The sequence below is a fragment of the Schistocerca gregaria genome, chromosome 9 (assembly GCF_023897955.1).
Source record: "Schistocerca gregaria isolate iqSchGreg1 chromosome 9, iqSchGreg1.2, whole genome shotgun sequence".
Classification (NCBI taxonomy): domain Eukaryota; kingdom Metazoa; phylum Arthropoda; class Insecta; order Orthoptera; family Acrididae; genus Schistocerca; species Schistocerca gregaria.
The window spans coordinates 116621807-116647595 of NC_064928.1; the positions used below are offsets into that span (position 1 = coordinate 116621807).

Genomic DNA, 25789 nt, shown 5'->3' on the forward strand with positions numbered 1-25789 from the left:
GCTAGACAGCATTGTGAAGATAAGACATCACCCAGTTTAACTGATCTAAGTCAAATTGGTCGAGATAGGTGGGAGCATAGCTGAGACTGGTAGGAGCATCAGAAGAAAAAAAATTATTTCATTACTGTTAAGACACCCCTCATAGTGAGTGATACTTCCTCCTCACCAGGGATCTCTCCAACACCAATATGAGACACTTACCACGCAAGTCAGCATCTGCCAAAGGTTAGTCTCGAGAGTGGTGAGGTTTGGGCAGCTTCTAGACAGAGCCTGGAAGACACCAGGTGAGACTTCTTTTTCTAGGATCACAGTCCGCAGCTGTGGCACTGCAGAAAATGTCGCAATAGCCTCCTCTTCACTCATTTCCTGTCTGTGCCAAGAGTAGTAGATTTGATTTTAGTTTCATTTGCACAAGCACAACATTTTCAGCAATAAAATCACATAACTGCAAATGTAGCTTTACTGATGCAGTCTCACAAGACGTTATTTGGAGACACTTTCACAACATACTCTATAAAAGAAGTGTTTTCAATGGTTATTCAGTGCTTATTACAACCAACCCTTGACAGAGATGCAGTGCATAAAATTCGGCCTCACCATGTCTCTCTCTCTCTCTCTCTCTCTCTCTCCCCCCCCCCCCCCCCCCCCCCCTCTTCTTCTTCTTCTTCTTCTTCTTCTTCTTATTTCACAATGTTTCGTAGCTACCAGCCCATTTTCAAATGGTATCTTACAAAATTACACCAGCAAAATGTAGTATAAAAAAGATAATTCTAACACACAATTACCATATTTACTCGAATCTAAGCCACACTCGAATCTAAGCTGCACTCGAATCTAAGCTGCACTCGAATCTAAGCCGCACATGAAAAATGAGACTCGAAATCAAGGACCAAAAAAATTTCCAGAATCTAAGCCGCACCTGAAATTTGAGACTCGGAATTCAAGGGAAGAGAAAAGTTTTCAGCCGCACCTCCAAATCGAAACAAAGTTGATCCACTGTAATATGAGACACAATTTAGGTCGAATGAATGACCATACAGCTACAGTAGTTTAGTTCGAGTCATAAGCTTAGCAGTTAAGCTTTACCAGGTGGCCATTGCTACGCGTCAGGCACTCCGTCCGTATTTATACGGGTACCATTCCTTTTTCACGTGCTTCATCTGGTTTGAATTTACTGCTTATTTTTCTTTGATCTGATAAGTGCCATTTTCTTTGTTATAGGTGTTTACATCACTCTAAGCTGAAAATGCATTACTGTACTGTGTCATGCATTGTTTGTCGCATTCTGATAATGAATGTTTACAACCTGTCGTCACTCGCCGCATGGCTTGCTTTTGTGCACGCTACCGCCTCTTACAATTTAAAAAGAAAAAAAAAGATAAATTGTCTCATTAGCGAAACAATGGCAAGAGGCTGCTATTTGTTGTTACTTACACTGCTGCTGCTTTCTTTGATAATGATCAACAAGAACTAAATAATAGACTGCGTATGATAGAAGATGTTCTGAACGAGAGCTTACCGAAAATTTTTCTCCGTTTGAAAATCTTTGCAGACGCCTCTTTAGTACATTACTTTCTGCACAGAAATTAGGGTCATCTTAGATTTAAAAACCTAGTCAATTGCCATGCTTCATTTCTAACTCTATCACTATTAGGCATAAGAATAATACGGATATAAACATGACATGATATGTATATTCTTCCGCATTTGCTGTTGTCTCACTCTAGCTTCGTAGTTTATTAGGCAGACAGGATTTAAATGAGATAGCAGCAAACACGAAAGAATACATGGCAAAATGTTTATATTCGTATTATTCTTATGGTGAAGAGAGTACTGCATGTGATACACAATTCAGAAAGTTCCTATTAGTAACCATCTCTTCTCACAGGTAGTAAAAAATTCAGAACGTAGAGTTGGCCATATTGACAAATTTCCCAAACAGCCTTCCCAGTCGGATTTCCGTAGTACATTGAAATGCTGCTACATTCAAAGATGACCAATATGGAATTTGTATTTACTTTGTTGAATAATGTATTAAAATGCAGTGGTGGAAACTTGGGGCGGAGAAAACAGCTCATCTTCCACCTTTTTTTTAAATTTATTTACTGATGCAGATATTTTGGCACCAGTACTTATCATTGTGCCTGTAAAACATGCCTGTGTAGCACTACATATATTCGATGGCAGAAGTTAGTTGTGGTGGCACCTACCAACATGTTTCAGAACTTCTGCCTACTTTGCACTCGATTCTAAGCCGCAGGCAGTTTTTTGGATTACAAAAACTGGAAAAAAAGCACGGCTTAGATTCGAGCAAGTACGGTATTCAAAGACAACATTTATGTACTAGGCTTTAAAAAAATCAGCAATAACCATGTGTTGTCCAGTACTAAAAAATTCAAACTGGATCATATTTAGAGGTCACATACTAAACATATAACATTCCATCTAAAGATTTTTAGAACAATTACTTTTCATTTCAGATAATTGTAAATGTTATTATTTATCTTTTGGAACACTGTTCCTGGGAAGCAGAGATTAAAAAATTAGAATAAAAGCGTTTAAATACAAACTGTCTAGAACAGAACGCACATCGCCAAAATAGAAAATTTATGAATCAGGTGACGGGTCTCAATTGTCGAACAATCGTCATCTGAACCTTAAAACCATATGAAGATACTAATATAGAGTTTCAGAGGACAAGACTTAGGCATGAATATAAATTACATAAAAAAATTTAAAATAGGATTCTGTATTTACTGATGATGACAACTGGAGAATGGGGCTAGGAGCAGCCCGTTGTGTAGCAACGATAAAAACAGCCGACCACCACCACCACCACCACCACCACCACCACCACCACCACCACCACACAGCCGCTTGCAGGTCGACAGCAGGGGCTCTGCGCACTGTCTCCCACATGTCATTTACAGGCAACGATTATGGAGTACAGCATAATTTCATAATAAGATTGCAGTAAAGTGTAATTATTATAGATGTAATGGCAAAAAATATAAACATGAGACAATGCATAAATTAAACTATTGGTTGTAAATGATGTTATGCAGGAGGCAGTGGACGGAGCTTCTGCTACCTAACTGCAAGCAGCTATGTGCTAATCAGCGGTGTTTATTGTCACTTCATAGTGGGTTGCTCATTGCTTCTCTACTCGGTACTTTGTCGAGTTTATGTAAAACGTGTTAACGTAATTCGAAAACAACTTTCACACTTATCAATAATAACAAGAAACTCTTGCCTTTGATCATGTTGAAGAATGTTCTATTGAGTACAAAATAACAATAACAGTTATATACTTCTCTTATGTTTGTGCATGTTAACTGCACAGGAATCATCAAAAGTAATTGCTTTGGTTAAATAAGATTGTGGAAGTTATGTGATTAACCACTTTTTAATACTTATAAAATATAATTTGTATTTTGTAAGAACATAAAATGCACAATGGACTGACACTTATCAATGTGCGGTTCTAATTATATGCAAAACAAAGACCCTGTGAGTTGACTGTTTGTAAGGCCAGTCCAAAAGGCACCTGTCGCAAGTCAGACCCCATAATGGTGTATCGGGTACAGCATCCACAATGCTAAAGACGGTGCTGATCCATACACCACAATCCCATAACTGTGACACAACAGGATCAGAGATTTGTAGAGCTGCAAAATTATAAAGCGTTCCGCACCCCAGAAGGCATTGCAGAGGCAGTGAAAAGTATTGAAGTGTGGCCAGCATGTTTGCTTAAGCTGGCAAAGATGGGGAAGCCATGTCAAACAAGGTTTAAAGACCGATCCCAAAAACTGATAAAGACTCAACCACATTCAGGAATTGACGGACAGTACAATGGTGACATGTCCTCGCAATGGAATACCCAAAGCTGTGGGTGAGAGCTCGCGACTGCACTTTTCATATGGCACCCTGCTGTCAGTGTTCTGCACTACTCACAGTTGAGGAGCAACAGTAGATGCAAAAGTCATCAGCATACAGGGAAGGTGATACTGTAGATTCCATAGTTGCAGCTAGACCATTGACAGCTGCTAGAAAAATAAGAACTCTCAATACAGAGCCCTGTCAGACAACATTTTCTTGTATATGGTGAATACTGTGGGAAGCACCAACTTGAACCTGGAAATTACAGCAAGACAAAAAGTTCTGGACAAAAATGGGAATTGGTCCTGGAGACCTCACTCATGGAGGGTAGTAGGGATGTGGTGATGCAACTTAATTGTCTTAAGCTCTATGTGAGTCAAAAAACTGCAATAAGATGGTGATCATTAAATCACTTTTACCTGCTCAAAAAAGTGTCCCAGTTGTATGTGAAACCAATGTCTACAAGTTTCTGAAACAAGACGATGTTCAGCTACCAGGTGTCATTCCTCGAAGAATGTTCTGTAGCAGTTTATACCTGCTACCCATTCTCAGTAAATAATTGAGACATTGTTGTTTTCTGCATTCAGCTGCGTGCTCATTAGTTTCAAGAAAGTAGATGTGGTGGAGGAAACAAAGCACAATTACTTGAAACTACTGAAACTATGTTTATTAATCACCAAACATACATATTCTACCACTTTGTAACACATGCCTCATACCTCCAATGCACATAACTGACAGTGCAGTTTTTAGATATTATATTGCTGTCAGGTGAATAACTTTCAGATACATGAAAGTATATTCTGTATTCACATATCTTTTTGCATTTTTGACACTGCCTGGAAACACAGTAAAAAACATTGTGAATTGAAGCCATAACATTACTGGAAACTTTTAGAACACAGAGTCATGTGGAACTTGTAATCGCAATCGCAGTTAACAGGGAAATAGTTTCGAGGTTTTACACAAAATTCATCTGGGTACAGTTGCTACTACTAGACAGCGCACATTACTTTTTCAGGCTTTCTTCAGACTGATACACCAGTCTGTGAGATGGGGCACAATCCAAGTACAGTTTGTGAATATTGTAAAGAGAAGGTTCTGGGTGGAACTTACACAACCTGCTGCTTTGTGGACATAAAGGCAAATTCTTGCATATAGTTTTCATTGGCTATCTTTAATATCTCTTATTCCGAGACACTTGTGTCTGCTAACAAACTACAAATGCCACATGTTGTACTCTCACACTAACGTGTTTCTTCCTGGAAGGCAGCAAGGACTGAGGACACCTGCCCTTCCCTGAGAGTTCCCAGGTACAATCTCTATGGGAGCAGTGATGATGAAGTGAACTTGACATCTGCAGTGTCATATAAAGAGATCTTTCAGTCTACAGGAAATGACGGCAGGAAAATGTCCACTGTTTTGTGATGATATCTTAAGTTCTTTATTGCAAAATTAAATAAAAAAGATATTCATTGTAAACTAACTTTGTTGTGTGCAAAGGGGGAAAGCCAATACCCGCCTGTCAGCTGAAAGATACAAATCTGTCACTGAATTGTATTAAAGCTGTCGATAGCAAATTCTCTGTATTGGAGCTTAATAAACTCTGATTCAACATGAAACTACTCAAGGAAAAGAACTGAGAAGACTATTTCCAAAGAAGTATACTCATTTTAGACAGCTAAAAAATTATTTACTGGCATGTGTAGAGAAAATAAACAGAAATTTATATCAAAAGAGTGATCTGAACTTTTTCAGATAGAGTTATCCAAAATGACCATCCTATAAGAAAATAGTCTTTTTCAGGCGTCTTATTTCTTCTACATCAAACAGCTCAAATGTTCAAGAACAGAAAGAATGCAAAGAACCTACAACAATTTATTTCAGATATATCAATCTCAGTGTTGAGATACCCTGCACAACTTATAACAGTGAAGTAGTATATCATGCACATGATCACTGAAGCTCCAAGAACCAATATTAATTCAATATAAATATGTAAGGAGAGAATGAATATTGATTCAGTTGATGAAAACACGATAAACTTCATTTTTTAAACTTCCTGCCAGAATAAAATTGTCTGCCTCATAGCTTCTCAAATCCTTGTCCCAGTCTTGTCCTCAAAGCTTTAGTCTCGCCAGGACATCACTACCTAATTCCCAGATTTCACAATAGCTCTCCTGCATTACTTGTGGAAAGACACTGCTCTGCGACATTCTTTCTTCCCGGGCTGTTAGTCCTACAATGAATGCAGGTCAGTTTTGTGGACTTACAAAGTAGGGAAGAAGCCCTGTTGGAAGCAAAGTTTTGGAGACAGGTTGGGAGAGGTCTTGTTCACAGTGAAGTTGTAGGGATAGGTTATGAATCATGCCCGGTAGCTCAGTCGGTAAGGGAAATGTCCACAAAAGCGAGGTTCTGGGTTCAGTTCCTGCTCTGGTGCACAATTTTATTCTGCCAAGAAGCTCCAAAACAACACAGACACTCTAGAACATCTTTTTGGTGTTCAGACTGCGTCAAACTGGAGTTATAACTTGAGATTTCCCAAAAAGTCACACAGTCTTCTTTGTCAGCTCCTCAATCACGGCCTGTCGAAGGAGTAGTAGGCATACCACCACATTAGCGATTCCCTGCATTTGTGCACACGACTCCTGTTCTATGGGTGACATCACCTGGCCAATGATGAGTTGAGCACAAATGCAATAAAGGAAGTGGATATTACTCCCAGCAGAGAGTCCTCTCCTGACGAAGAAGACAGTGCTAATCTTTGAAAACTCAAATTTTAATGCCAATCAGATGTGGTCTGAACAGTGAGGTGATTTGATACAGAAATGCCACCACAATAGACCTAAATGTCGCAGCACAGACACAGCTTCACAAGGCTCGTTCTGAACTCATCACTGTCTGCAAGTGACACCAAATCGTAGCTTCTTACCTAACAACATACTTCTCATGAAGCCACAAATGAGCGTCCTGGGCCAGAATCCTCCAGCGAGTGCACACCTTCTGTAAAACATTAATGTTTTCACTGAAGCTCACATATGAGAAAATCTCCAGCATCAGTTCATCTGGCAGGTCATCTACTGTGGTGCCTCTGCAATCCAGTTTCAAAGCACTACTGGCCACTCTTAAATGACTGTCTCCTTCCAAATGTCTTCTGTCATTCAGTTCGAGGTCTGAAACCAGTGGAGCACCTGATAAGTTATCCCCATCTGCAGTAGATGTAGGAGAGACACTGCTCTTAAACACTGTATCGGCATCCTCTGATATTTTCAAAGGTACAGTAGGAGACCATGTGGCCATGACCTGTAACAACCAAAATATATTTCACAAACATGTTGAATAACTTCATATTTTAGAAAAGTAAACACAAACTCTGTGCAACACAATTGAAAATTAGGTGGTATTTAATCCATTCAAAATAAATATTCAGTGGTACAGATTACACTGATAGGAGACACCATTTTCCTTCCTGCCATACAGTGAGGACTTAACGATGAGAGCATAATTTATCTCCAAAGTTTATTTATTTACCAAGCATATAAGGTTGACTAATATTTGCTGTGAGGCTATGACCCCAAGCATTCAGTTCATTCATTATATTCTGCAGATCTCATCAAAAAGGAGGACATCACAGGTGTGGGATGAGCCAGGGTATATATTTACAAAAGACAAGGAAAGTGTACAAAATTAATTTGTGTACTGTACTAACAGCAAAGTAACACTATGCTGCTTACTACTATTGATGCTGATGCCAGCTAAAGTCGATTAAGTAAATTAGCAAGAAAGTTCTACTTTGAAAGTGCCTGCTGCCTCCTTACTTATACATAATGGCTCCCTTTTTATCTTCTACTGAGAGCTTATCAATTACCTTATTATACCAGGAATTCTGAAAAATATAGTTAACTGAATCTGTAGATAATCAGTCATGTTTAAGCACTTCTTGTCATGGAACATTTCTAGCCTAGATTATAAAAAGTGTGATAAATGAAGTATGCTTTTAATTTTATTTTGAATTGGTTGCTATTCCCAATTTATTCCTTTATGTTAGATGTGTGCTTGATGGTTGTCTTACTACCAGTGCACATGGCTTCTCATGAATCCTATTCCAGAAAGCAATGTCTACATGAAAATTATTTTTGTCTTGTGTTCTGATTGTGTACATCACATTTCTGTATTCGATGTCAGAAACAACCATTAAAGAGTGAATGCACGGGGAAGTGAATGCAACAATTCAAACATCCGTCAACAGGCTTCTGCAAGATGTGAGGTTATCTACTCCACACTATAATCTTACCGTTAGCATCTCCTGAATAAACACTATATTTATTTCAGGTGCACCATTCAATAAGATAAGTGTAAAAAATAAGCAAAATACGCCAGCACTCTTGCCCTTATTTCATTTATGGATTTATTTACTTACATACTTATCACACCAGGCAACGTTGGGGCCTTTATGCCCTCGCTACTATCTGACCAGTCATCCACGGCATTACAACATGTGTTAGCAGTACAATATGTGTAGCATGAGCAATACATAATAACAGTAATAATAATAATAATAAAACAAATAAATGAAGAACAAAAAGGCTGTTGCACAAAAAGGCTGAGCACGAGGATGTAAAGAGCAACTGATAATAGATGCAGAGGTGACATATCAAGGTAAAACTAAACAAAGGTCACTACACTACACATACATTGATTACCAAAAAAGTTTTTGATAGTGTACCCCACTCATGGTTACTACAAATATTGGAAATATACAAAGTAGATCCTAAACTGATACAGTTCCTAAATATAGTAATGAAAAATTGGAAAACCACACTCAATATCCAAACAAGTTCAAATAATATCACATCACAGCCAATACAGATTAAGTGTCGTATATACCAAGGAGATTCACTAAGTCCTTTCTGGTTCTGCCTTGCTTTGAACCCACTATCCAACATGCTAAATAATACAAATTATGGATACAATATTACTGGAACATACCAACACAAAATCACACATTTGCTATACATGGATGATCTAAAACTACTGGCAGCAACACAACAACAACTCAACCAATTACTAAAGATAACAGAAGTATTCAGCAATGATATAAATATGGCTTTTGGAACAGACAAATGTAAGTAAAATAGTCAAGGGAAAACACACTAAACAAGATGCCTATAAATATCTAGGATACAGACAAAAAATAGGAATAGATAATACAAATGTTAAAGAAGAACTAAAAGAAAAATATAGACAAGGACTAACAAAAATACTGAAAACAGAATTGACAGCAAGAAACAAGACAAAAGCTATAAATACTTATGCTATACCAATATTGACCTACTCATTTGGAGTAGTGAAATGGAGTAACACAGACCTAGAAGCACTCAATACACTTACACGATCACAATGCCACAAATATAGAATACATCACATACATTCAGCAGCAGAAAAATTCACATAAAGCAGAAAGGAAGAAGGAAGGGGATTTATTGACATAAAAACCTACATTATGAACAGGTAGACAATTTAAGAAAATTGTTTCTAGAACGAGCAGAAACTAGCAAAATACACAAAGCAATCACTCATATAAATACATCGGCTACACCACTGCAATTTCATAACCACTTCTACAACCCTTTAGATCACATAACATCAACAGATACAAAGAAAGTAAATTGGAAAAAGAAAACACTACATGGCAAGCACCCGTATCATCTAACACAGCCACACATCGATCAAGACGCATCCAACACATGGCTAAGAAAAGGCAATATATACAGTGAGACGGAAGGATTCATGATTGCAATACAGGATCAAACAATAAACACCAGATATTACAGCAAGCACATTATTAAAGATCCCAATATCACAACAGATAAATGCAGACTTTGCAAACAACAAATAGAAACAGTAGATCACATCACAAGCGGATGTACAATACTAGCAAATACAGAATACACCAGAAGACATGACAATGTAGCAAAAACAATACATCAAAAACTTTCCATACAACATAAATTAATAAAACAACACGTTCCCACATACAAGTATGCACCACAAAATGTACTCGAGAATGATGAATACAAATTATACTGGAACAGAACCATTATAGCAGATAAAACAACACCACATAACAAACCTGACATAATACTCACCAATAAAAAGAAGAAATTAACACAACTAACCGAAATATCCATACCCAATACAACAAATATACAGAAGAAAACTGGAGAAAAAAATTGAAAAATGCATCCAACTGGCTGAGAAAGTCAAGGACATGTGGCATCAGGATAAAGTTGACATTATACCAATTGTATATCAACTACAGGAGCCATACCATGCAATATCCACCAGTACATCAACGCAATACAGATACATCCAAACGTATATATACAACTACAGAAATCTGTAATTAATGATACATGTTCAATTACCCAAGACTTCCTAAATGCAATGTAACATATACCGTACAGTTAAAAGGAAGTGACGCTTGATCAAGGTCCGCGTCACTGTCCATTTTTAACCAGACTTAACGTCTGAGAAAGCAAAGAAACAGTAATCAATATATATGGAATTCCAGAAATTTCAGTTGTGTTAACATTGTGTTGATGTTTCCTGATTACGTTCTTGTAAGATGCCAATAATGACATCTAGCAGAAATGGCAGCACTGAAGGAAATCAATGACAGAGCAAGAACGAGAAACAATAGGAAATATATTAAAAACAAAGATTCCAAGACTTACCAAGCGGGAAAGCGCCGGTAAATAGGCACAATGAATAAAAAACACAAACACACACACAGAATTTCGAGCTTTCGCAACCTGCGGCTGCTTCGTCAGGAAAGAGGGAAGGAAAAGGAAAGATGAAAGGATGTGGGTTTTAAGGGAGAGAGTAAGCGCGCGCGCGCGCGCGCGCGCGCGCGCGCGCGCGCGCACACACACACACACACACACACACACACACACACACACACACACAAATAGGGAATGCTTGACATACAACAGTGAGACAAAAACACCAATGTGCACTTTGCTGAATTGTTCCAGTGCCACAAGTGGCCATGCCTTAATAGTGCTGGATGCAGGTTTGAGGATGACTCGGGGCATGTTGTACAGGTACCAATTGGAACTACTGACAGTTGGCTCTTCACAACGTCGGGGCTGCAGGTTACAGGACTGCAAGGGGAGGACGGATGAGCAAATAATTAGGAGAGCACAGTAGGTGGAACTCAGGTCATGTATGTCACTGTTTCGAGGAATGGGTATTTTTAAAAAAAGGGCAAAAGGTGCCTCTGCTTGAAAAATTTTACAGTTAACATAAAAACTTCTACAGTCAACTCACAAGAGATAAACTCCATCAGAGCACAAAGCTTGTTTGTTAAAAATCAGAATCAGACAGGGGACACAAGGTTACACAATATTGGAATTCATACAGCTCAAACAATCTTTCTTCAGAATATTCAGACAATAAATAATAAAATACAGCAATTTTAGATTGAACTTAAGTCCTTAAAATATACAGTAATTTGCATCACAAACACAAGCACAGAGATCCAGAAATCCAACAAGTAACATCATCCTGATATGAAAGGATAAGCTCTTATTATTGGACTTCCTTAAAACTGAGAGGATCATGCACATATCTGAGAAAGGCTTCACAGTACAAACCCAGACATGACGTTACCACAGCTACTGATGAGACATTTTGAAATTTCAAGTACTGAACTGCCAAATGATGGGGAAAAAAAGGAATAACCATTCTTTGTGTGTACTGATAACCTAAAACAGTAATAAATCATGTTGTTGCAAGTTACAAGCAGAGACAGGGAACACAGTGTTGTACATGCGAAAGATTTTAGATGCTGATCATTTCAGCTAACTAATAAAAATAAAAGCTGTCTCGCAAAAGCTCATCAGACACACATGTACCAATGACCTTTTTTGGGGGGCTTTCATTTTTCAAGAGCATTTTTAGACCAAAGCAGGGCTGAAGTTTATACACATAATAATGCAGATGTAAAATTCTCTAAGTTCTGTAATATTTAAATAAATTTTCGAATGTATCCACATTGGCTGCAATGGGCAGTAAAAAAAAAAAAAAAAAAAGTAAATAACTGCAGGTATAGGGAAGTCCTCTCTTACCAGAAATATATCTGTTCCATAAAGGAAATCACACCATATTGCAAGTAGACAAGAGAAAGATTTCCTACAAACTATCACCAACACAGTGTGATACTTTGCTCTCCCCAATGTAGATGTTCATGCACAATTACACCAAGAACTTTTACTGTTTTGGATAAGGTAACTGGATATCAAAGATTATTTGAGAAATCACTTCACAAAAAGGTCCAGTGACAAACTTTTGTTGTCATATGAGGATTGTCTGCAACTTCTCAGCATTTAGTTTACGACCAAACTTTTGTGCCCATTGTGAAAATGAACAAAAGTCTTTCATCATAACTGATGCACCAGCAGCAATGTTGTTATGACTGGCACAAAGAAATTACTAGAAGTAGTAGTTAAAATAATGTTGCATAGATGCAATATCATTGATGTACAGTAAGGAAAGTAATGTGATACTAACAGAACCCCGGAGAACTCAGCAAATATGTTCCCATGACATCATCTCTGATCCACTAAGGATTTAAATAAAATAGAAAGTTACTTCCACATGGGAAAAATATATAAAAAAACAAAGATTCCAAGACTTACCAGGCGGGAAAGCGCCGGCAGACAGGCACATGAACAAAACACACAAACACACACACACACACACACACACACAGAATTACGAGCTTTCGCAACTGGCAGTTGCTTCGTCAGGAAAGAGGGAAGGAGAGGGAAAAATGAAAGGATGTGGGTTTTAAGGGTGTGTGTGTGCGAGTGTACACCTGTCCTTTTTTTCCCCTAAGGGAAGTCTTTCCGCTCCCGGGATTGGAATGACTCCTTACCCTCTGCTTCATTTTCATAATACACAGAAATCAATATTATCAAAGGCTCTGCTAAGGTCAAGCAACAGTCTGGCTGTCATGGCATACTAAGATTCACGATGCCCTGGGGAAATTTTACTTCATAAAGCTTTAATGAAAATGTACCTGTGAGTCGTATTTACTTACACTTCGAGCGGGCGAGCCTACGTATAAAGTGCACCAACTGCAAATAAAAGTGTTTTGCACCATTCCAATGTTGTTTGGCAATGGCGAGCCCATGCCTATTCCTACATTATTGGTTGTTCAGCTAACGAAGTGATAAATTGTATTGGCATACGTCCAAGTAAGCAGCAGCAATATAAAATAAACAGTGAGCTAGGTGGGAAAAAATTTACGTTCCGTATGAGAAAAAGACCCAGATTATGAGCTAGCAGCAAAATCATTCAATGAAGCAGTTGTCTATGAGAGAATTAGTTGGTTGGTTGGTTTGTGGGGGTTAAAGGGACCAGACTACTTAGGTCATCGGTCCCTTGTTCCACGACCATAATAATACACGAAGAAAAGTCCAACAAGCAAGAAACACATAACGGAGACGACAAGGGACGACACAGTACAAGAAAGACATAGACGAAGACCAGAGAAAAGAGATTAAAAGACACACAGAGTGCGACGGTCATTGGCCGACCATGAAAATAAAACTGGAAAGGCCAACAACCAAGGGACACATTAAAACACCACAAACTAAAACCCCAGGCCAAAAGCCACAGTCGACACTAAAAAAAATAAAAAGGGACTCTCATATTGAATGATAAAAACCCCCTGCTCGAACAAAACGGAGAACTAAGTCAGCCATAGTAGAGTCATCGGTTAAAAGAGCAGGGAGTGTATCAGGCAGCGCGAACGTCTGCCTGAGGGCAGTTAAAAGTGGGCAGTCTAGTAAGACGTGTACCACGGTCAGGGCCAATCCGCAGCGACAGAGAGGCGGGTCGTCACGGCACAAGAGATACGCGTGCGTGAGCCGGGTATGTCCTATGCGGAGCCGGCAGAGGACGACAGCGTCCTTGCGAGACCCCCGCATGGAGGAGCGCCACACACTGGTTGTCTCCTTGACTGCCCGAAGTTTGTTGGGAGAGGGCAGGGTGCGCCACTCATCACGCCAAGCAGCAAGGACCTTCTGCCGCAATACGGATCGGACGTCACTCTCCAAAAGACCGATCTCCATTGCCGGGGAACTGACCGCCTGTTTCGCCAGTTCGTCAACCCGCTCGTTACCCGGGATGCCGACGTGACCCGGGGACCAAACAAAGGTGACAGAGCGGCCGCAACGGACGAGAGTATGGAGGGACTCCTGGATGGCCATCACCAGACGGGAACGAGGGAAACACTGGTCAAGAGCTCGTAAACCGCTCAGGGAGTCACTACAGATGACAAAGGACTCACCTGAGCGGGAGCGGAGAAACTCTAGGGCACGATAGATGGCAACCAACTCGGCAGTGTATACACTGGAGCCAGCTGCCAATGACCGTTGCTCACAATAATCCCGTAGAGTGAGAGCGTAACCAGTGTGACCAGAGACCACCGAACCGTCGGTGTAGGCCACCGCCGCGTTCGGAAACTAGGCCAGGATGGAAAGAAAGCGGCGGCGGAGGGCCTCTGGAGGCACTGAGACCTTCGGACCCTGTGCCAAGTCGAGCCGAAGGCACGGTCGGGGCACACTCCACGGGGGCAGACGGAGATTGGCCCGGAAAACAGGCGGTAGAGGAAAAAAGTCAAGGCCACGGAGAAGGTCCCGGAGGCGAACCGCAATGGGACACCCTGACCGGGGCCGCCTGTCTGGAACATGGACGATCGAGCGCGGGAACAGGAGACGGTAGTTTGGATGCCCTGGCATGCTATAAACGTGCGCGGCATAGGCGGCCAGAAGGCGGTCACGCCGGAACCGCAATGGAGGGACACCGGCCTCCACAAGTATGCTGTCGACGGGGCTTGTCCGGAACGCTCCCGTGGCGAGGCGGATCCCGCAGTGGTGTATGGGATCCAGCAATCGCAATGCTGAAGGCGAGGCAGAACCGTACGCCACACACCCATAATCAAGGCGGGACTGGATCAGCGCTTGATATAGGTGGAGGAGGGTGGACCGGTCGGCACCCCACCTGGTGTGGCTTAAGCAACGGAGAGCGTTTAAGTGCCGCCAGCATGTTTGCTTCAGCTGCCTAATATGGGGCAGCCAAGTCAACCGGGTATCGAATACCAGTCCCAAGAACCGATGCGTCGCGACCACAGCAAGAGGTTCACCGGCAAGGTAAAGGCGCGGCTCAGGGTGAACCGTGCGACGCCGGCAGAAATGCATAACGCAGGTCTTCGCAGCCGAAAACTGGAAGCCGTGCGCTACAGCCCATGACTGCGCCTTGCGGATGGCACCTTGCAGCTGCCGTTCAGCAGCGGCGATGCCACTGGAGCTGTAATATAGGCAGAAGTCGTCCGCATATAAAGAAGCCGCGACGGACGACCCCATCGCCTCAACGAGCCCATTGATGGCAATTAAAAACAGGGACACACTGAGGACAGACCCCTGTGGGACCCCGTTCTCCTGGACCCGGGAGGAACTATGCAACGCAGCTACTTGCACGCGGAAGGAACGATACGAAAGAAAATTCTGAATAAAAATCGGGAGCGGGCCCCTAAGGCCCCACCCATGAAGTGTGGCCAGGATGTGATGGCGCCAAGTCGTATCGTATGCCTTCCGCATGTCGAAGAAGACGGCAACCAGATGTTGGCGGCGCGCAAAGGCTGTACGGATGGCAGACTCCAGGGAGACCAGATGATCGACGGCAGAGCGGCCTTTACGGAACCCACCCTGAGACGGAGCCAGAAGGCCCCGAGACTCGAGGAGCCAACTCAACCTCCGGCTCACCATACGTTCCAGCAACTTGCAAGGAACGTTGGTGAGGCTTATGGGGCGATAGCTGTCCACCTCCAGCGCGTTCTTGCCAGGTTTCAATACGGGGAGGACTATGCTTTCCCGCCATTGAGACGGGAAAACACCCTCGACCCAGACGCGATTGAAAAGATCTAGGAGGCGTCGCTGGCAAGGCACTGAGAGGTGTTTCAGCATCTGGCTGTGAATGCGGTCTGGTCCAGGAGCCGTATCAGGGCAAGCAGAAAGTGCGCTCCGGAATTCCCATTCGCTGAAAGGAGCATTGTACGACTCCGCGTGGCGCGTGTGAAAGGAAAGCCTCCGACTTTCCAACCGCTCTTTCCAGGAGCGGAAGGCCAACGGGTAGTTCGTCGACGCGGAACACTGAGCAAAATGCTCTGCTAACCGGTCCGCAATCGTGTCGGAGTCGGTGCCCACTGCTCCATTCAGCGAAAGCCCAGGGACAGAGACAGGTGGCCAATAGCCTTGGAGTCGCCGAATCTTGGCCCAAACCTGCGATGCAGAGGTACGGACGCCAATGGTGGAAACATAACGTTCCCAGCACTCCTGCTTCCGTTGGCGAATAAGGCGTCGGGCTCGGGCGCGGAACTGTTTAAAAGCAATGAGGGTCTCCAACGACGGGTGCCGCTTATGGCGCTGAAGAGCCCGCCGGCGATCTCGAATCGCCTCTGCGATCTCGGGCGACCACCACGGCACAGTCCTCCGCCGAGGTGACCCGGATGTACAGGGAATCGCAGATGCCGCCGCAGAAACGATGCTGGTGGTGACCGACTGAACCACCGCATCAATCGGATCAGTGGAAGGAGGTGCGATCACTGCGACAGATGTAAATAAGTCCCAATCAGCCTTATTCAGAGCCCATCTGGAGGGGCGTTCAGAAGAGTGACGCTGTGGCAGTGACAGAAAGATGGGGAAATGGTCACTACCACATAAGTCGTCATGGACCCTCCAGTGGATGGATGGTGAAAGTCCGGGGCTGCAAATAGAAAGGTCAATGGCCGAAAACGAGCCATGGACCGCACTAAAGTGGGTCGCCTCTCCCGTGTTTAAAAGGCAGAGGTCAAGCTGTGACAGAAGAGTCTCGACATCTCTGCCCCGGCCAGTAATCGCGGCGCTACCCCACAAGGGGTTATGGGCGTTAAAGTCGCCCAGCAACACAAAGGGAGGCGGCAGTTGTCCTATCAATGCAGCCAACACATGACGAGAGACATCACCATCCGGCGGAAGGTACAAACTGCAGACAGTAATAGGCTGAGGCGTCCACATCCTTACAGCGACAGCCTCTAAGGGTGTATGAAGAGGCACACACTCGCTGTAGATAGAGTTAAGGACGTAGACGCAGACTCCACCAGACACCCTCTCATAAGCTGCCCGGTTCTTATAATAACCCCGATACCCTCGTAGGGCAGGGGTCCGCATTGCCGGAAACCACGTTTCCTGGAGGGCAATGCAGAAGAAAGGGTGACTGCTGACGAGTTGGCGGAGCTCAGCAAGGTGGTGGAAAAAACCGCTGCAGTTCCACTGGAGAATCACTTTGTCCATGGGCGAAATAGGCGTGAAGGGACCGAGGAGGCAGATCACGTCACTGGGTCACCTGCTGTCACCGATCGAGGACCAGTACAATCGGCGTCCTTGGCGTCTGAGGGTATGGCGAGATCCAGGTCCTCAGCGGACGCCAGGATCTCCACCTCATCCTCAGACGCAGAGCCTGTATGGAGCGGTGGGGTGGATGCCACCACGTGTTCCTTGGCCTTAGAGGCCTTCTTCTTCTTCGTCTTCTCTCTCTGCTCCTTGGGCTTTACTGGCTGGGAGGGCTCCACCGAGTCAGTCTCCGGGACGGAGGAGGAGCGGGAAGCCCTGCGACCAGCCGCTGGCCTGCTTTTCAGCCATTGGCTGACGTCACCCTTCCCAGAGGTGGAAACCTGGGAAGGGAGGGACCCGAAGGATCCCTTGCGAGAGAGAGTCGCCGAAGAAGTCGGACGCTTCTCCGGCTTAGAGTTGGGGACTTGTGTCCCCGATGGTTGGGGGGTCGTTGCTCCTGAGGTAGGTGGTGCAGGAGCAACAGATGGGGAAGTGCCCCCCACCAACAAGGGGGCAGGTGTAGTATTCCGGCTCAGAGTGTTCAGTGGAATCGGTGCAGCAGATGACAAAACTACTGTTTTGGTAGCGGTGGCATAGGAGCTGGTCAGAGTCACAGGATGTAGCCTCTCGTATTTCCGCTTAGCCTCAGTATAGGTCATGCAGTCCAGGGCCTTATATTCCATGATCCTTCGTTCTTTCAGTAGAACCTTGCAGTCTGGCGAGCAAGGGGAATGGTGTTCGCCGCAGTTCACACAGATGGGAGGCGGCGCACATGCAGTATTAGGATGTGAAGGGCGTCCACAATCTCTGCATGTCATGCTGGAAGTACACCGAGATGACATGTGGCCGAACTTCCAGCATTTGAAACACCTCATCGGGGGAGGGATATAGGGCTTCACATCACATCGGTAGACCATCACCTTGACCTTTTCGGGTAGGACGTCACCCTCGAAGGCCAAGATGAAGGCACCGGTGGCTACCTGATTATCCCTCGGACCCCGATGGACGCGCCGGACAAAGTGAACACCCCGCCGTTCTAAATTGGCGCGTAGCTCGTCGTCCGACTGCAAGAGTAGGTCCCTATGGAATATAATGCCCTGGACCATGTTGAGACTCTTATGGGGTGTGATCGTGACGGAAACATCCCCCAACTTGTCACAAGCGAGTAACCGCCGTGACTGTGCAGAGGATGCCGTTTTGATCAATACTGCCCCAGAGCGCATTTTGGACAAGCCCTCCACCTCCCCAAACTTGTCCTCCAAGTGCTCGACAAAAAACTGAGGCTTGGTCGCCATAAACGATTCCCCATCGACTCGTGTACAGACTAAATAGCGAGGTGAATAAGGTTCGCTGCCCACCGTAGCCTTTCGTTCCTCCCATGGTGTGGCCAGGGAGGGGAACGATTGTGGATCATATGCCTGAGCGTTGTATTGAGGCCGAGAACGCTTAGAGACTACTGGCGGCTGGCCGCCAGCAAGAGATGATGTACCACGCTTCATCGCGGGTCATCCGCCCTGATGCCACCTACTCCGACCAAGGGCCCTCCCCACGGGCGCCACCCAGCCTCAGCAACGACCACCTGGCGGGATGGCCATTGCCGGGAGTCCCGATGCCCCAAGGTGACAGGCATCTACTCCTTGGCATACGCGGGGAGTTAACGGCGCAGGCATCAGTAGAGCGATCCCTGTGTTGTCAGGGGGCTACAACCGACAGGGTACATGGCGGCCCCACCACAACGGACTGGCTACCGTGCTGGATTTCAGGTGAAATGTAGTCCATGATCGTCATTGGCACATAAAGCGACACAGCAGAGCAGACTGCAAAAACCGCACCCAAGAACAAAGCCACGCCCTAGAGATGGTGAGTGGGCGGGACAGCTATGCGACGACGACCAACCAAGCTAGAGATGGTAATGAGCGATGGACACATTGCACCTTGTAAGGCGCCCTTCCCCAATCAGCTCGCTCTTCGGAAGAATTTAGAAGATGGAGGTCAAACCCGGTAGGGGACCATCACATAAGGCCGAAACGTTTGAGACTCCTTTTAGTCGCCTCTTACGACAGGCAGGAATACCGTGGGCCTATTCTTACCCCCGAACCCACAGGGGGGGAGAATTAGTAACTGAATAAGTAATTGGCTGGTATCTGATGCAACTGTGCTGTTTAATGCTTCAAATGGATTATTACTGTGGGGTAATACTTGTCCGTGTAATCAGTGACTCAATGAAAGCAGTGTCTTAGCTAATATTACATAAGTTTATTTTATCATTGTTTAATTAAGCTAAGATTAAAGTCTTGAGTTTGCCCATACATGTTTACCATGGTAACATAACGAAATCTACTCTTTATATGTATACAAAGTATACTATGCACTCGCTCATGGGTTCATGTGGCACACATACAAAATTTTCCCTGAGTTATGTTTAACACATGTGGCAATCAAGTTGTTAAAATGATTGCTTTACACCTGTCCAAAAATATGTTTGATTTTGTCAGTCACACTGATTAATGTAGTTTATTTACTATGCTCATTTCCAAAGCCTGCTTGATATTTATCATGGTTCTTTTAAGGTAATCTGTCAGCTGGTCATGAAGAATGTACTCTGAGGCTCAAATACTGCATACAATATGCTAATCTGTCAATAGGTGCCTTGTATTTTTGGATTATGATTCCTGGGTATTGGCTGAACTAAATTTTACTTCCACTCAGCAGTATATGTACCACAAACATGAGACAGACTGAAGGTGTTTCTAAGGACTGGAATAATATATAAACACTGTTCCCAATCATACCTATACACGCTCGCTTCTTATGTCGCAATAATACAAAGAGCAATACAGAGATGCAATAAGCTATCTTAATCATCCATAATGGTGGGAAGTCACAATTGACTACTGTTTACAAGAGTACTGCTGTCAGTACTTAGCTTCTCCACCCCCCTCCCCCCCCCCCCCCCACAAAGCTCAAACTATTACTTGTGAAGACAAGAGTTGACACTTTTACAGTCAAGGATCCATTAAAATAAACTCCCCCATAACTATCATTTCTACAATACTTTTTTTAACCTTGAAAATGATGAAATTTATCAGCAGCCACAAGTTTTAGAGATGTTTAAAGAACCAATGCAGCCCAAGCTGCTGACTTCAAATGATTCAAATGGCTCTAAGCACTATGGGACTTAACATCCGAGAGCGTCAGTCCCCTAGACTTAGAACTACTTAAACCTAAATAACCTAAGGACATCACACACATCCATGCCCGAGGCAGGATTCGAACCTGCAACTGTGGGAGCACTGCGGTTCCAGACTGAAGCGCCTAGAACCACTCAACCACAGCGGCAGGCAGCTGCTGACTGATAACTAAGACTGCTTATGGGTAATTCTAAGTCAGAATCAGACTTTCAATAATCTGCTCCAAAGATCATCAGTGTCAGCAAATTAAAACTATTTTTTGCTCTGACAAACTTCGTAATCACTTTAGGGGGTGTATTTTTGAAACTAACATCTGTTGCAATACATACAGTGTCTACACAAGTAATTCCAATGCATCTATATTTGGGATTGTTAGTGGGTGCTCTGTTTGCTGTCACAGTGGAATACTAACTGAAGTTGGTGGCAAATGATTCGAGTGTCATGATTTCTGTGTCACAAATTTTTTGAACACTGGAGTTCATTAGGAGAGTTAGTTTTGATTGTTTATTACTTAATATTATTCAACACTGCTGCAGTCACATTTTTAGTGTTTTAATTTTTTTTAGCTTTATGTCTGTGTTCCGCCTTTTTTTTTAACAATGGTCTGGATGAGTTTAGAATACTGATGGTAATGGAGTTTCAACTACAGACCACAGCTTTTCTTCACAACCAAGTAGAGGTCTCTTCTTGAACTACATTCTTTAACCACATGAATTATCCATTTCTTATTCTTGTTTATGTAACTTCTCTCAAACAACTATGATTGCATCACTGTTCATGATTCTAGGCCATCAGACTTTCATTCTGTGATCTATATTTAACTACTACACATATTTTACTGTGTACATTTGCCCATTACAATTAGGTGAACTGTGGATGTGATGAGTCTAAAAACATATCCCACATGGCTGTTTTTCTATGATTTACCTAAATCACTCAACCCAATGTGGGGATGTTTCCTTCTCCATCCCTGAAACATTCCAAGTATGTGCTCTAGTTCCAATGACCCCAATGTAGACTGGACATTAAATACTCATCCACCCTCCTCCTATGGCTGTTGCATTAACTCCTTCAATTCCTGTTGGGAATTTTACATGGCAAATAATCAAGAGCTAGTATTAATGCTTGATCACAGCTATCTGACAGGAAGACATCATTTAATTTTCCATAAGCAATGATGCTCCAACTTTATTTGCATACCCTCACAAAAGCAGTCAGTAGCTGCTTTATGGACCTTCAGATACGTACTGTCGGTGGCATGTGATCTGTCAGTAGAAATCTCGTGTGCTTCCTGATCCGATATTGATGCATGGCATTAAGAGATATTCAAATAATATTTCACAATCCAAACATAATATTTCACAATCTAAATTGGAACATACCCCATTTTATGCATATATAGACAATATTTACGTATCTTTCTGCCCCCCCCCCTTTCTTTTTTTTTTTTTTGCTAATATACAATATAACTATATTAACTTTATCCACAAAGATGAATCTATTAAGTATTCATGTGACTCTGATATGCACTAAAGATTTATTATTATTATATTATTATTATTATTATTATTATTTCCCACAGCAAACTAGATGGAGATCACTTTTCTGAGCTTGTCAGGTCATTTAATGAGAATCTTTGTAACGTATTATATTTTCAAACGTACTGTGATATGAAAAGACAGGTTTGCAAAGTAAATTGCTTTGGAGGGAGAAACATTTTAACTTCGAATCTTTGTCACATTCTGGATTATTTAACTGTGGCACGAATGAAACAAAAATAAGTGATAAGAGATGTTATTAAATGATATTAATATACAACAATGAATCACAAAAAAAATTCACTGGTAAGTGCAACGCTAAGACACTTATCTAGTGAGTAGCATGGGCCAGCAGTAAATTTCATCTTTGTTTGGCCTTAAACTTTGCAGTAGGGAGCGATGTCACTGATGACTGAAATTTGTTGGCAAACCTTAGCCCTCCATGAAGTGAGTTAATTCACACAGAAGTTACAGTGATCGTTTCTAATATTGAGTGTGAGTAGGTCGGGGCCCACATTTTGTTTAAATGTTGGCAATTGTTACCCAAACATTCTATTGCTGAGAGAATTTATTTCTTGCGAACCGTAGACGGTAAACACAAGCGTGCTACAGCTATCACAACAAACACAAATAGTAACCATTCAACTTCTGAAAGGCATGATCCCAAAAGCCAACAACTCATCGGAAAGTGACACCTGTCACCCAGGTGTTTGGATTAGGGTTTAACACGCCCAAGTTGGGGAAATGCGGCGAAGTTCCTTAAGCATAATACCCCATTTTCATCAAAACTTTTTTAAATTACAGAATCGTCCAATATTGAAATTAACACTACATTCCACTTCGCAACTTTGTCATTCTTAGTTAGCTATAACAACGCTAACCTGACTACCAAAACGTTTTGATAATTCTTAAAACTAATTTGGGTTCGGATTCTCAACTAACCTACATTCAACCAGCGTACACTTGCCGTCTGTTATCTTATGACGCAGTACACCTCCAAACTATCTAGAAATAGTTTGCGCCACCTTGCAAAACGTTTCACTATGCCGGATAATGAAGTACGTGCTATCATATACGTCATATTTTCGCAGAAATGATTTCCCCTTAGTTCCCCTTGTTTTGTACCCTCCTCTCCCTGTCTCAGTGTCTTCGGAAAAAGTTGAAAATCAAACACAGTTGCCGGCCAAAGCGCTAATCAGTGTTGCCACCTCTGTTACACGTCTTTCGGAAAAGTTGGTTTAGCCAAAAAGCGTATAGCTTATGACAGTTCGTGGGATGGAGGTCATAAAAAAAGGGAGGTGGCGCTTTAGACTTACGCTGTCATCCTGATTACATGAGGCTCCCAAAACCGAATTTCGTAAACAGATTTCCGAATTCCGCCTATGGATGGTCGTCTTGTTTTGCAACAGCCAGAGTGGGCGGGGCATGCCTGCGTCTTAAACAGCACAAAACATTAGCAGACAACCGTTTGCGATTGCTTCTTGTCGATTATGTCTGTCGTGTGCACACAACAGCTGATTTAAATACTAAAAATTACAGCCGTACATGAATAACGTAGTGTAAGGAAGGCAATTTCGAACGTTTTTCTGTTCTTGAACGAGTATTTGTTCCAGTAATACGACACATGTGGCTTCGTTGATGTAACTTGATTAACCGAGAATTATGTAAAGTGTAAATGGTGGTTTTGTAATGCGTATTATTTCACATTTACTATATTTGAATCAATAGTAAATGACGCTCGAACTCCAAAAACGGCCTGATAACCTTGCAGTTTAATATCTTTAATCTACAAACCAACCAACTCTGGGAACAATACTTGTCTGTGTACTACTACTACTACTGCATCTTGTTCGTCACATTTTGTGTTCTTTGTTAGCCCATAAACTTGTGCAGTGAGGAAAGAATCAGGGCTTGCAATCTATCTTCTGTGTGGCAACTGGATAAAGAATTTACGAACTTGCAGCATGCAACAGGTGAAGAATAGGTCCGCAACTTGCCTTGTAATCGAAATAAATAATTGTTGCTCACTCAAGAGTTGCATTTGAAGAATCTATTTTATATATCTTGATGGTGACTAGTTTTGTGTACATTATTTCAAAGTGAATGATTACTGAAATGTCAAAGAAACAATTGCATAGATATGTACCTTCCTGCTTAATATTGTTTTTGTGTTATTAGATTGTCAGTGCATTAGTCTCTCTGTAGTTTAGATGTCTTCTCACTTTGAAATCTTACATATGGTGCATGATTCAGTGTGTGGCCAAGTATAGCATTTTACATGGTAAAAAAGGACATTTTTAAACATCTTCCAGAATTGTGGAATGCTATAAATGCAAGTAAGGGAATGATCTAAATCGCTTAAGACCCAGTAAAATGGATATTTTGCTTTGACATGTTTCTAAGTAGGCCTAAGTTTTTTTTTTAGTAATGATAGTCTAACCTGTGTAAGATGTAGTCCTACCTTTCCAACAGTAGTGTATTTGCCCTTTTTTCCCCCAGTAGCTCTCACTAGTAACTTTGTGAGTTTTTCAAGAATACCCAAATCTAGTTCAATTGGAATGTATGCCTACTTTGATCGTCTACTTGAATTTACTTTTGAGTTTCATTCTGAGTTTTTCGAAGTAGATATGCCTAAACAATGCTATGTGATATACCAGTAGTTAGTGAGTTTCATGTTCAAAGAATCAATTGCATGATAAACCATAATGATGTGTACTGAGTCTTGTATATTTGTCACCCTTTTGTAAATATGTGTCCGTACTCATCATTTATCAGTTAATTTCATTTCCTAACTAAAGACAGGCATACATTAGTCAGTAATTCCTGCCTATCACCATTTACCTGTTACAGTAATAGATAATTTTCAGAATAGGAGGAGTTGTCAAAGACAGACATTTTCTGTTTTTCACTTTTTGCTGTGCTGTCTGTCAGTTTTCCAATTTTAATCTAAAATTTGTCGTCCAAATCCACATCTACCCCTGGAAATATCTCACAATTCTAAATTTGGTTCTTATGTCTTCGTCTTACAACTATATAATCAGTCTGAAGCCTTCCAGTGTTTCCAGGCCTCTGGCATGTATACAACCTTCTTTTACGATTCTTAAAATAAATTTAGCAATGATTTAATTATGCACTGTGCAAAACTCTCCCAGGTGGCTTCCTCTTTCATTACTTTCCTCCAGTCCATATTCACCTACTGGTTTTCCTTCTGTTCCTTTTCCTACTATCTAATTTCAGTCTCTCATCACTAGCAAATTTTCGTCTCACTTAACTATCAGAATAATTTCTTTTAATTTGCCATACATTTCTTCAATCTTTTCATCATCTGCGGAACTAGTTGACATATAAAGTTGTACAACTGTCGTGGGTGTTGGCTTCATGTGGATCTTGGCTGCATTATTGCCTTCACTGTGTTGTTCATAGTAGCTTACCCGCATACACTAATCATGTATGAGTTACATATTCTGTGTACTGACACATTCTATACCATTTTGACTAAAGAGGTCATTCAAATTATCTATGGAATATGTAACTAACTACAGCCACATAATAAAACAAAATTAGAATGTCTTCATTTGGACTTGCTCATGAAACATTTACAAAGTTATTGCTTTCAAAGAAACTGGGGTGCTTCTCTACTGAACAATTCATTCACTGTGAAACTTTTAATACACTAGTTTCAGAACAGTTATCTTTCAGTGCAATCTGACAAACAGGCCTGAACCAGACTGTGTGTCAT

The 25789-nt window shown here is 42.2% G+C and overlaps 1 protein-coding gene across 2 annotated transcripts in view; it reads right to left on the minus strand.

Annotated features, from left to right (window-relative positions):
• The window catches only part of LOC126291884 (F-box/LRR-repeat protein 17-like), an 89562-nt gene extending 66334 nt beyond the window's left edge, over nt 1-23228 (minus strand). The window contains exons 1-3 of one of the 2 annotated variants that reach the window (XM_049985609.1): nt 22993-23228; nt 6812-7182; nt 202-370 (exon numbers count right to left, since the gene is read on the minus strand). In XM_049985609.1, coding sequence (XP_049841566.1) covers nt 202-370; nt 6812-7179 — 537 coding nt within the window. In that variant the 5' untranslated portion in view covers nt 7180-7182; nt 22993-23228. The remainder of the gene's footprint in view (nt 1-201; nt 371-6811; nt 7183-22992) is intronic. The other variant, XM_049985610.1, reaches the window with a different exon arrangement.
• Between the last annotated feature and the right edge of the window lie 2561 nt (nt 23229-25789).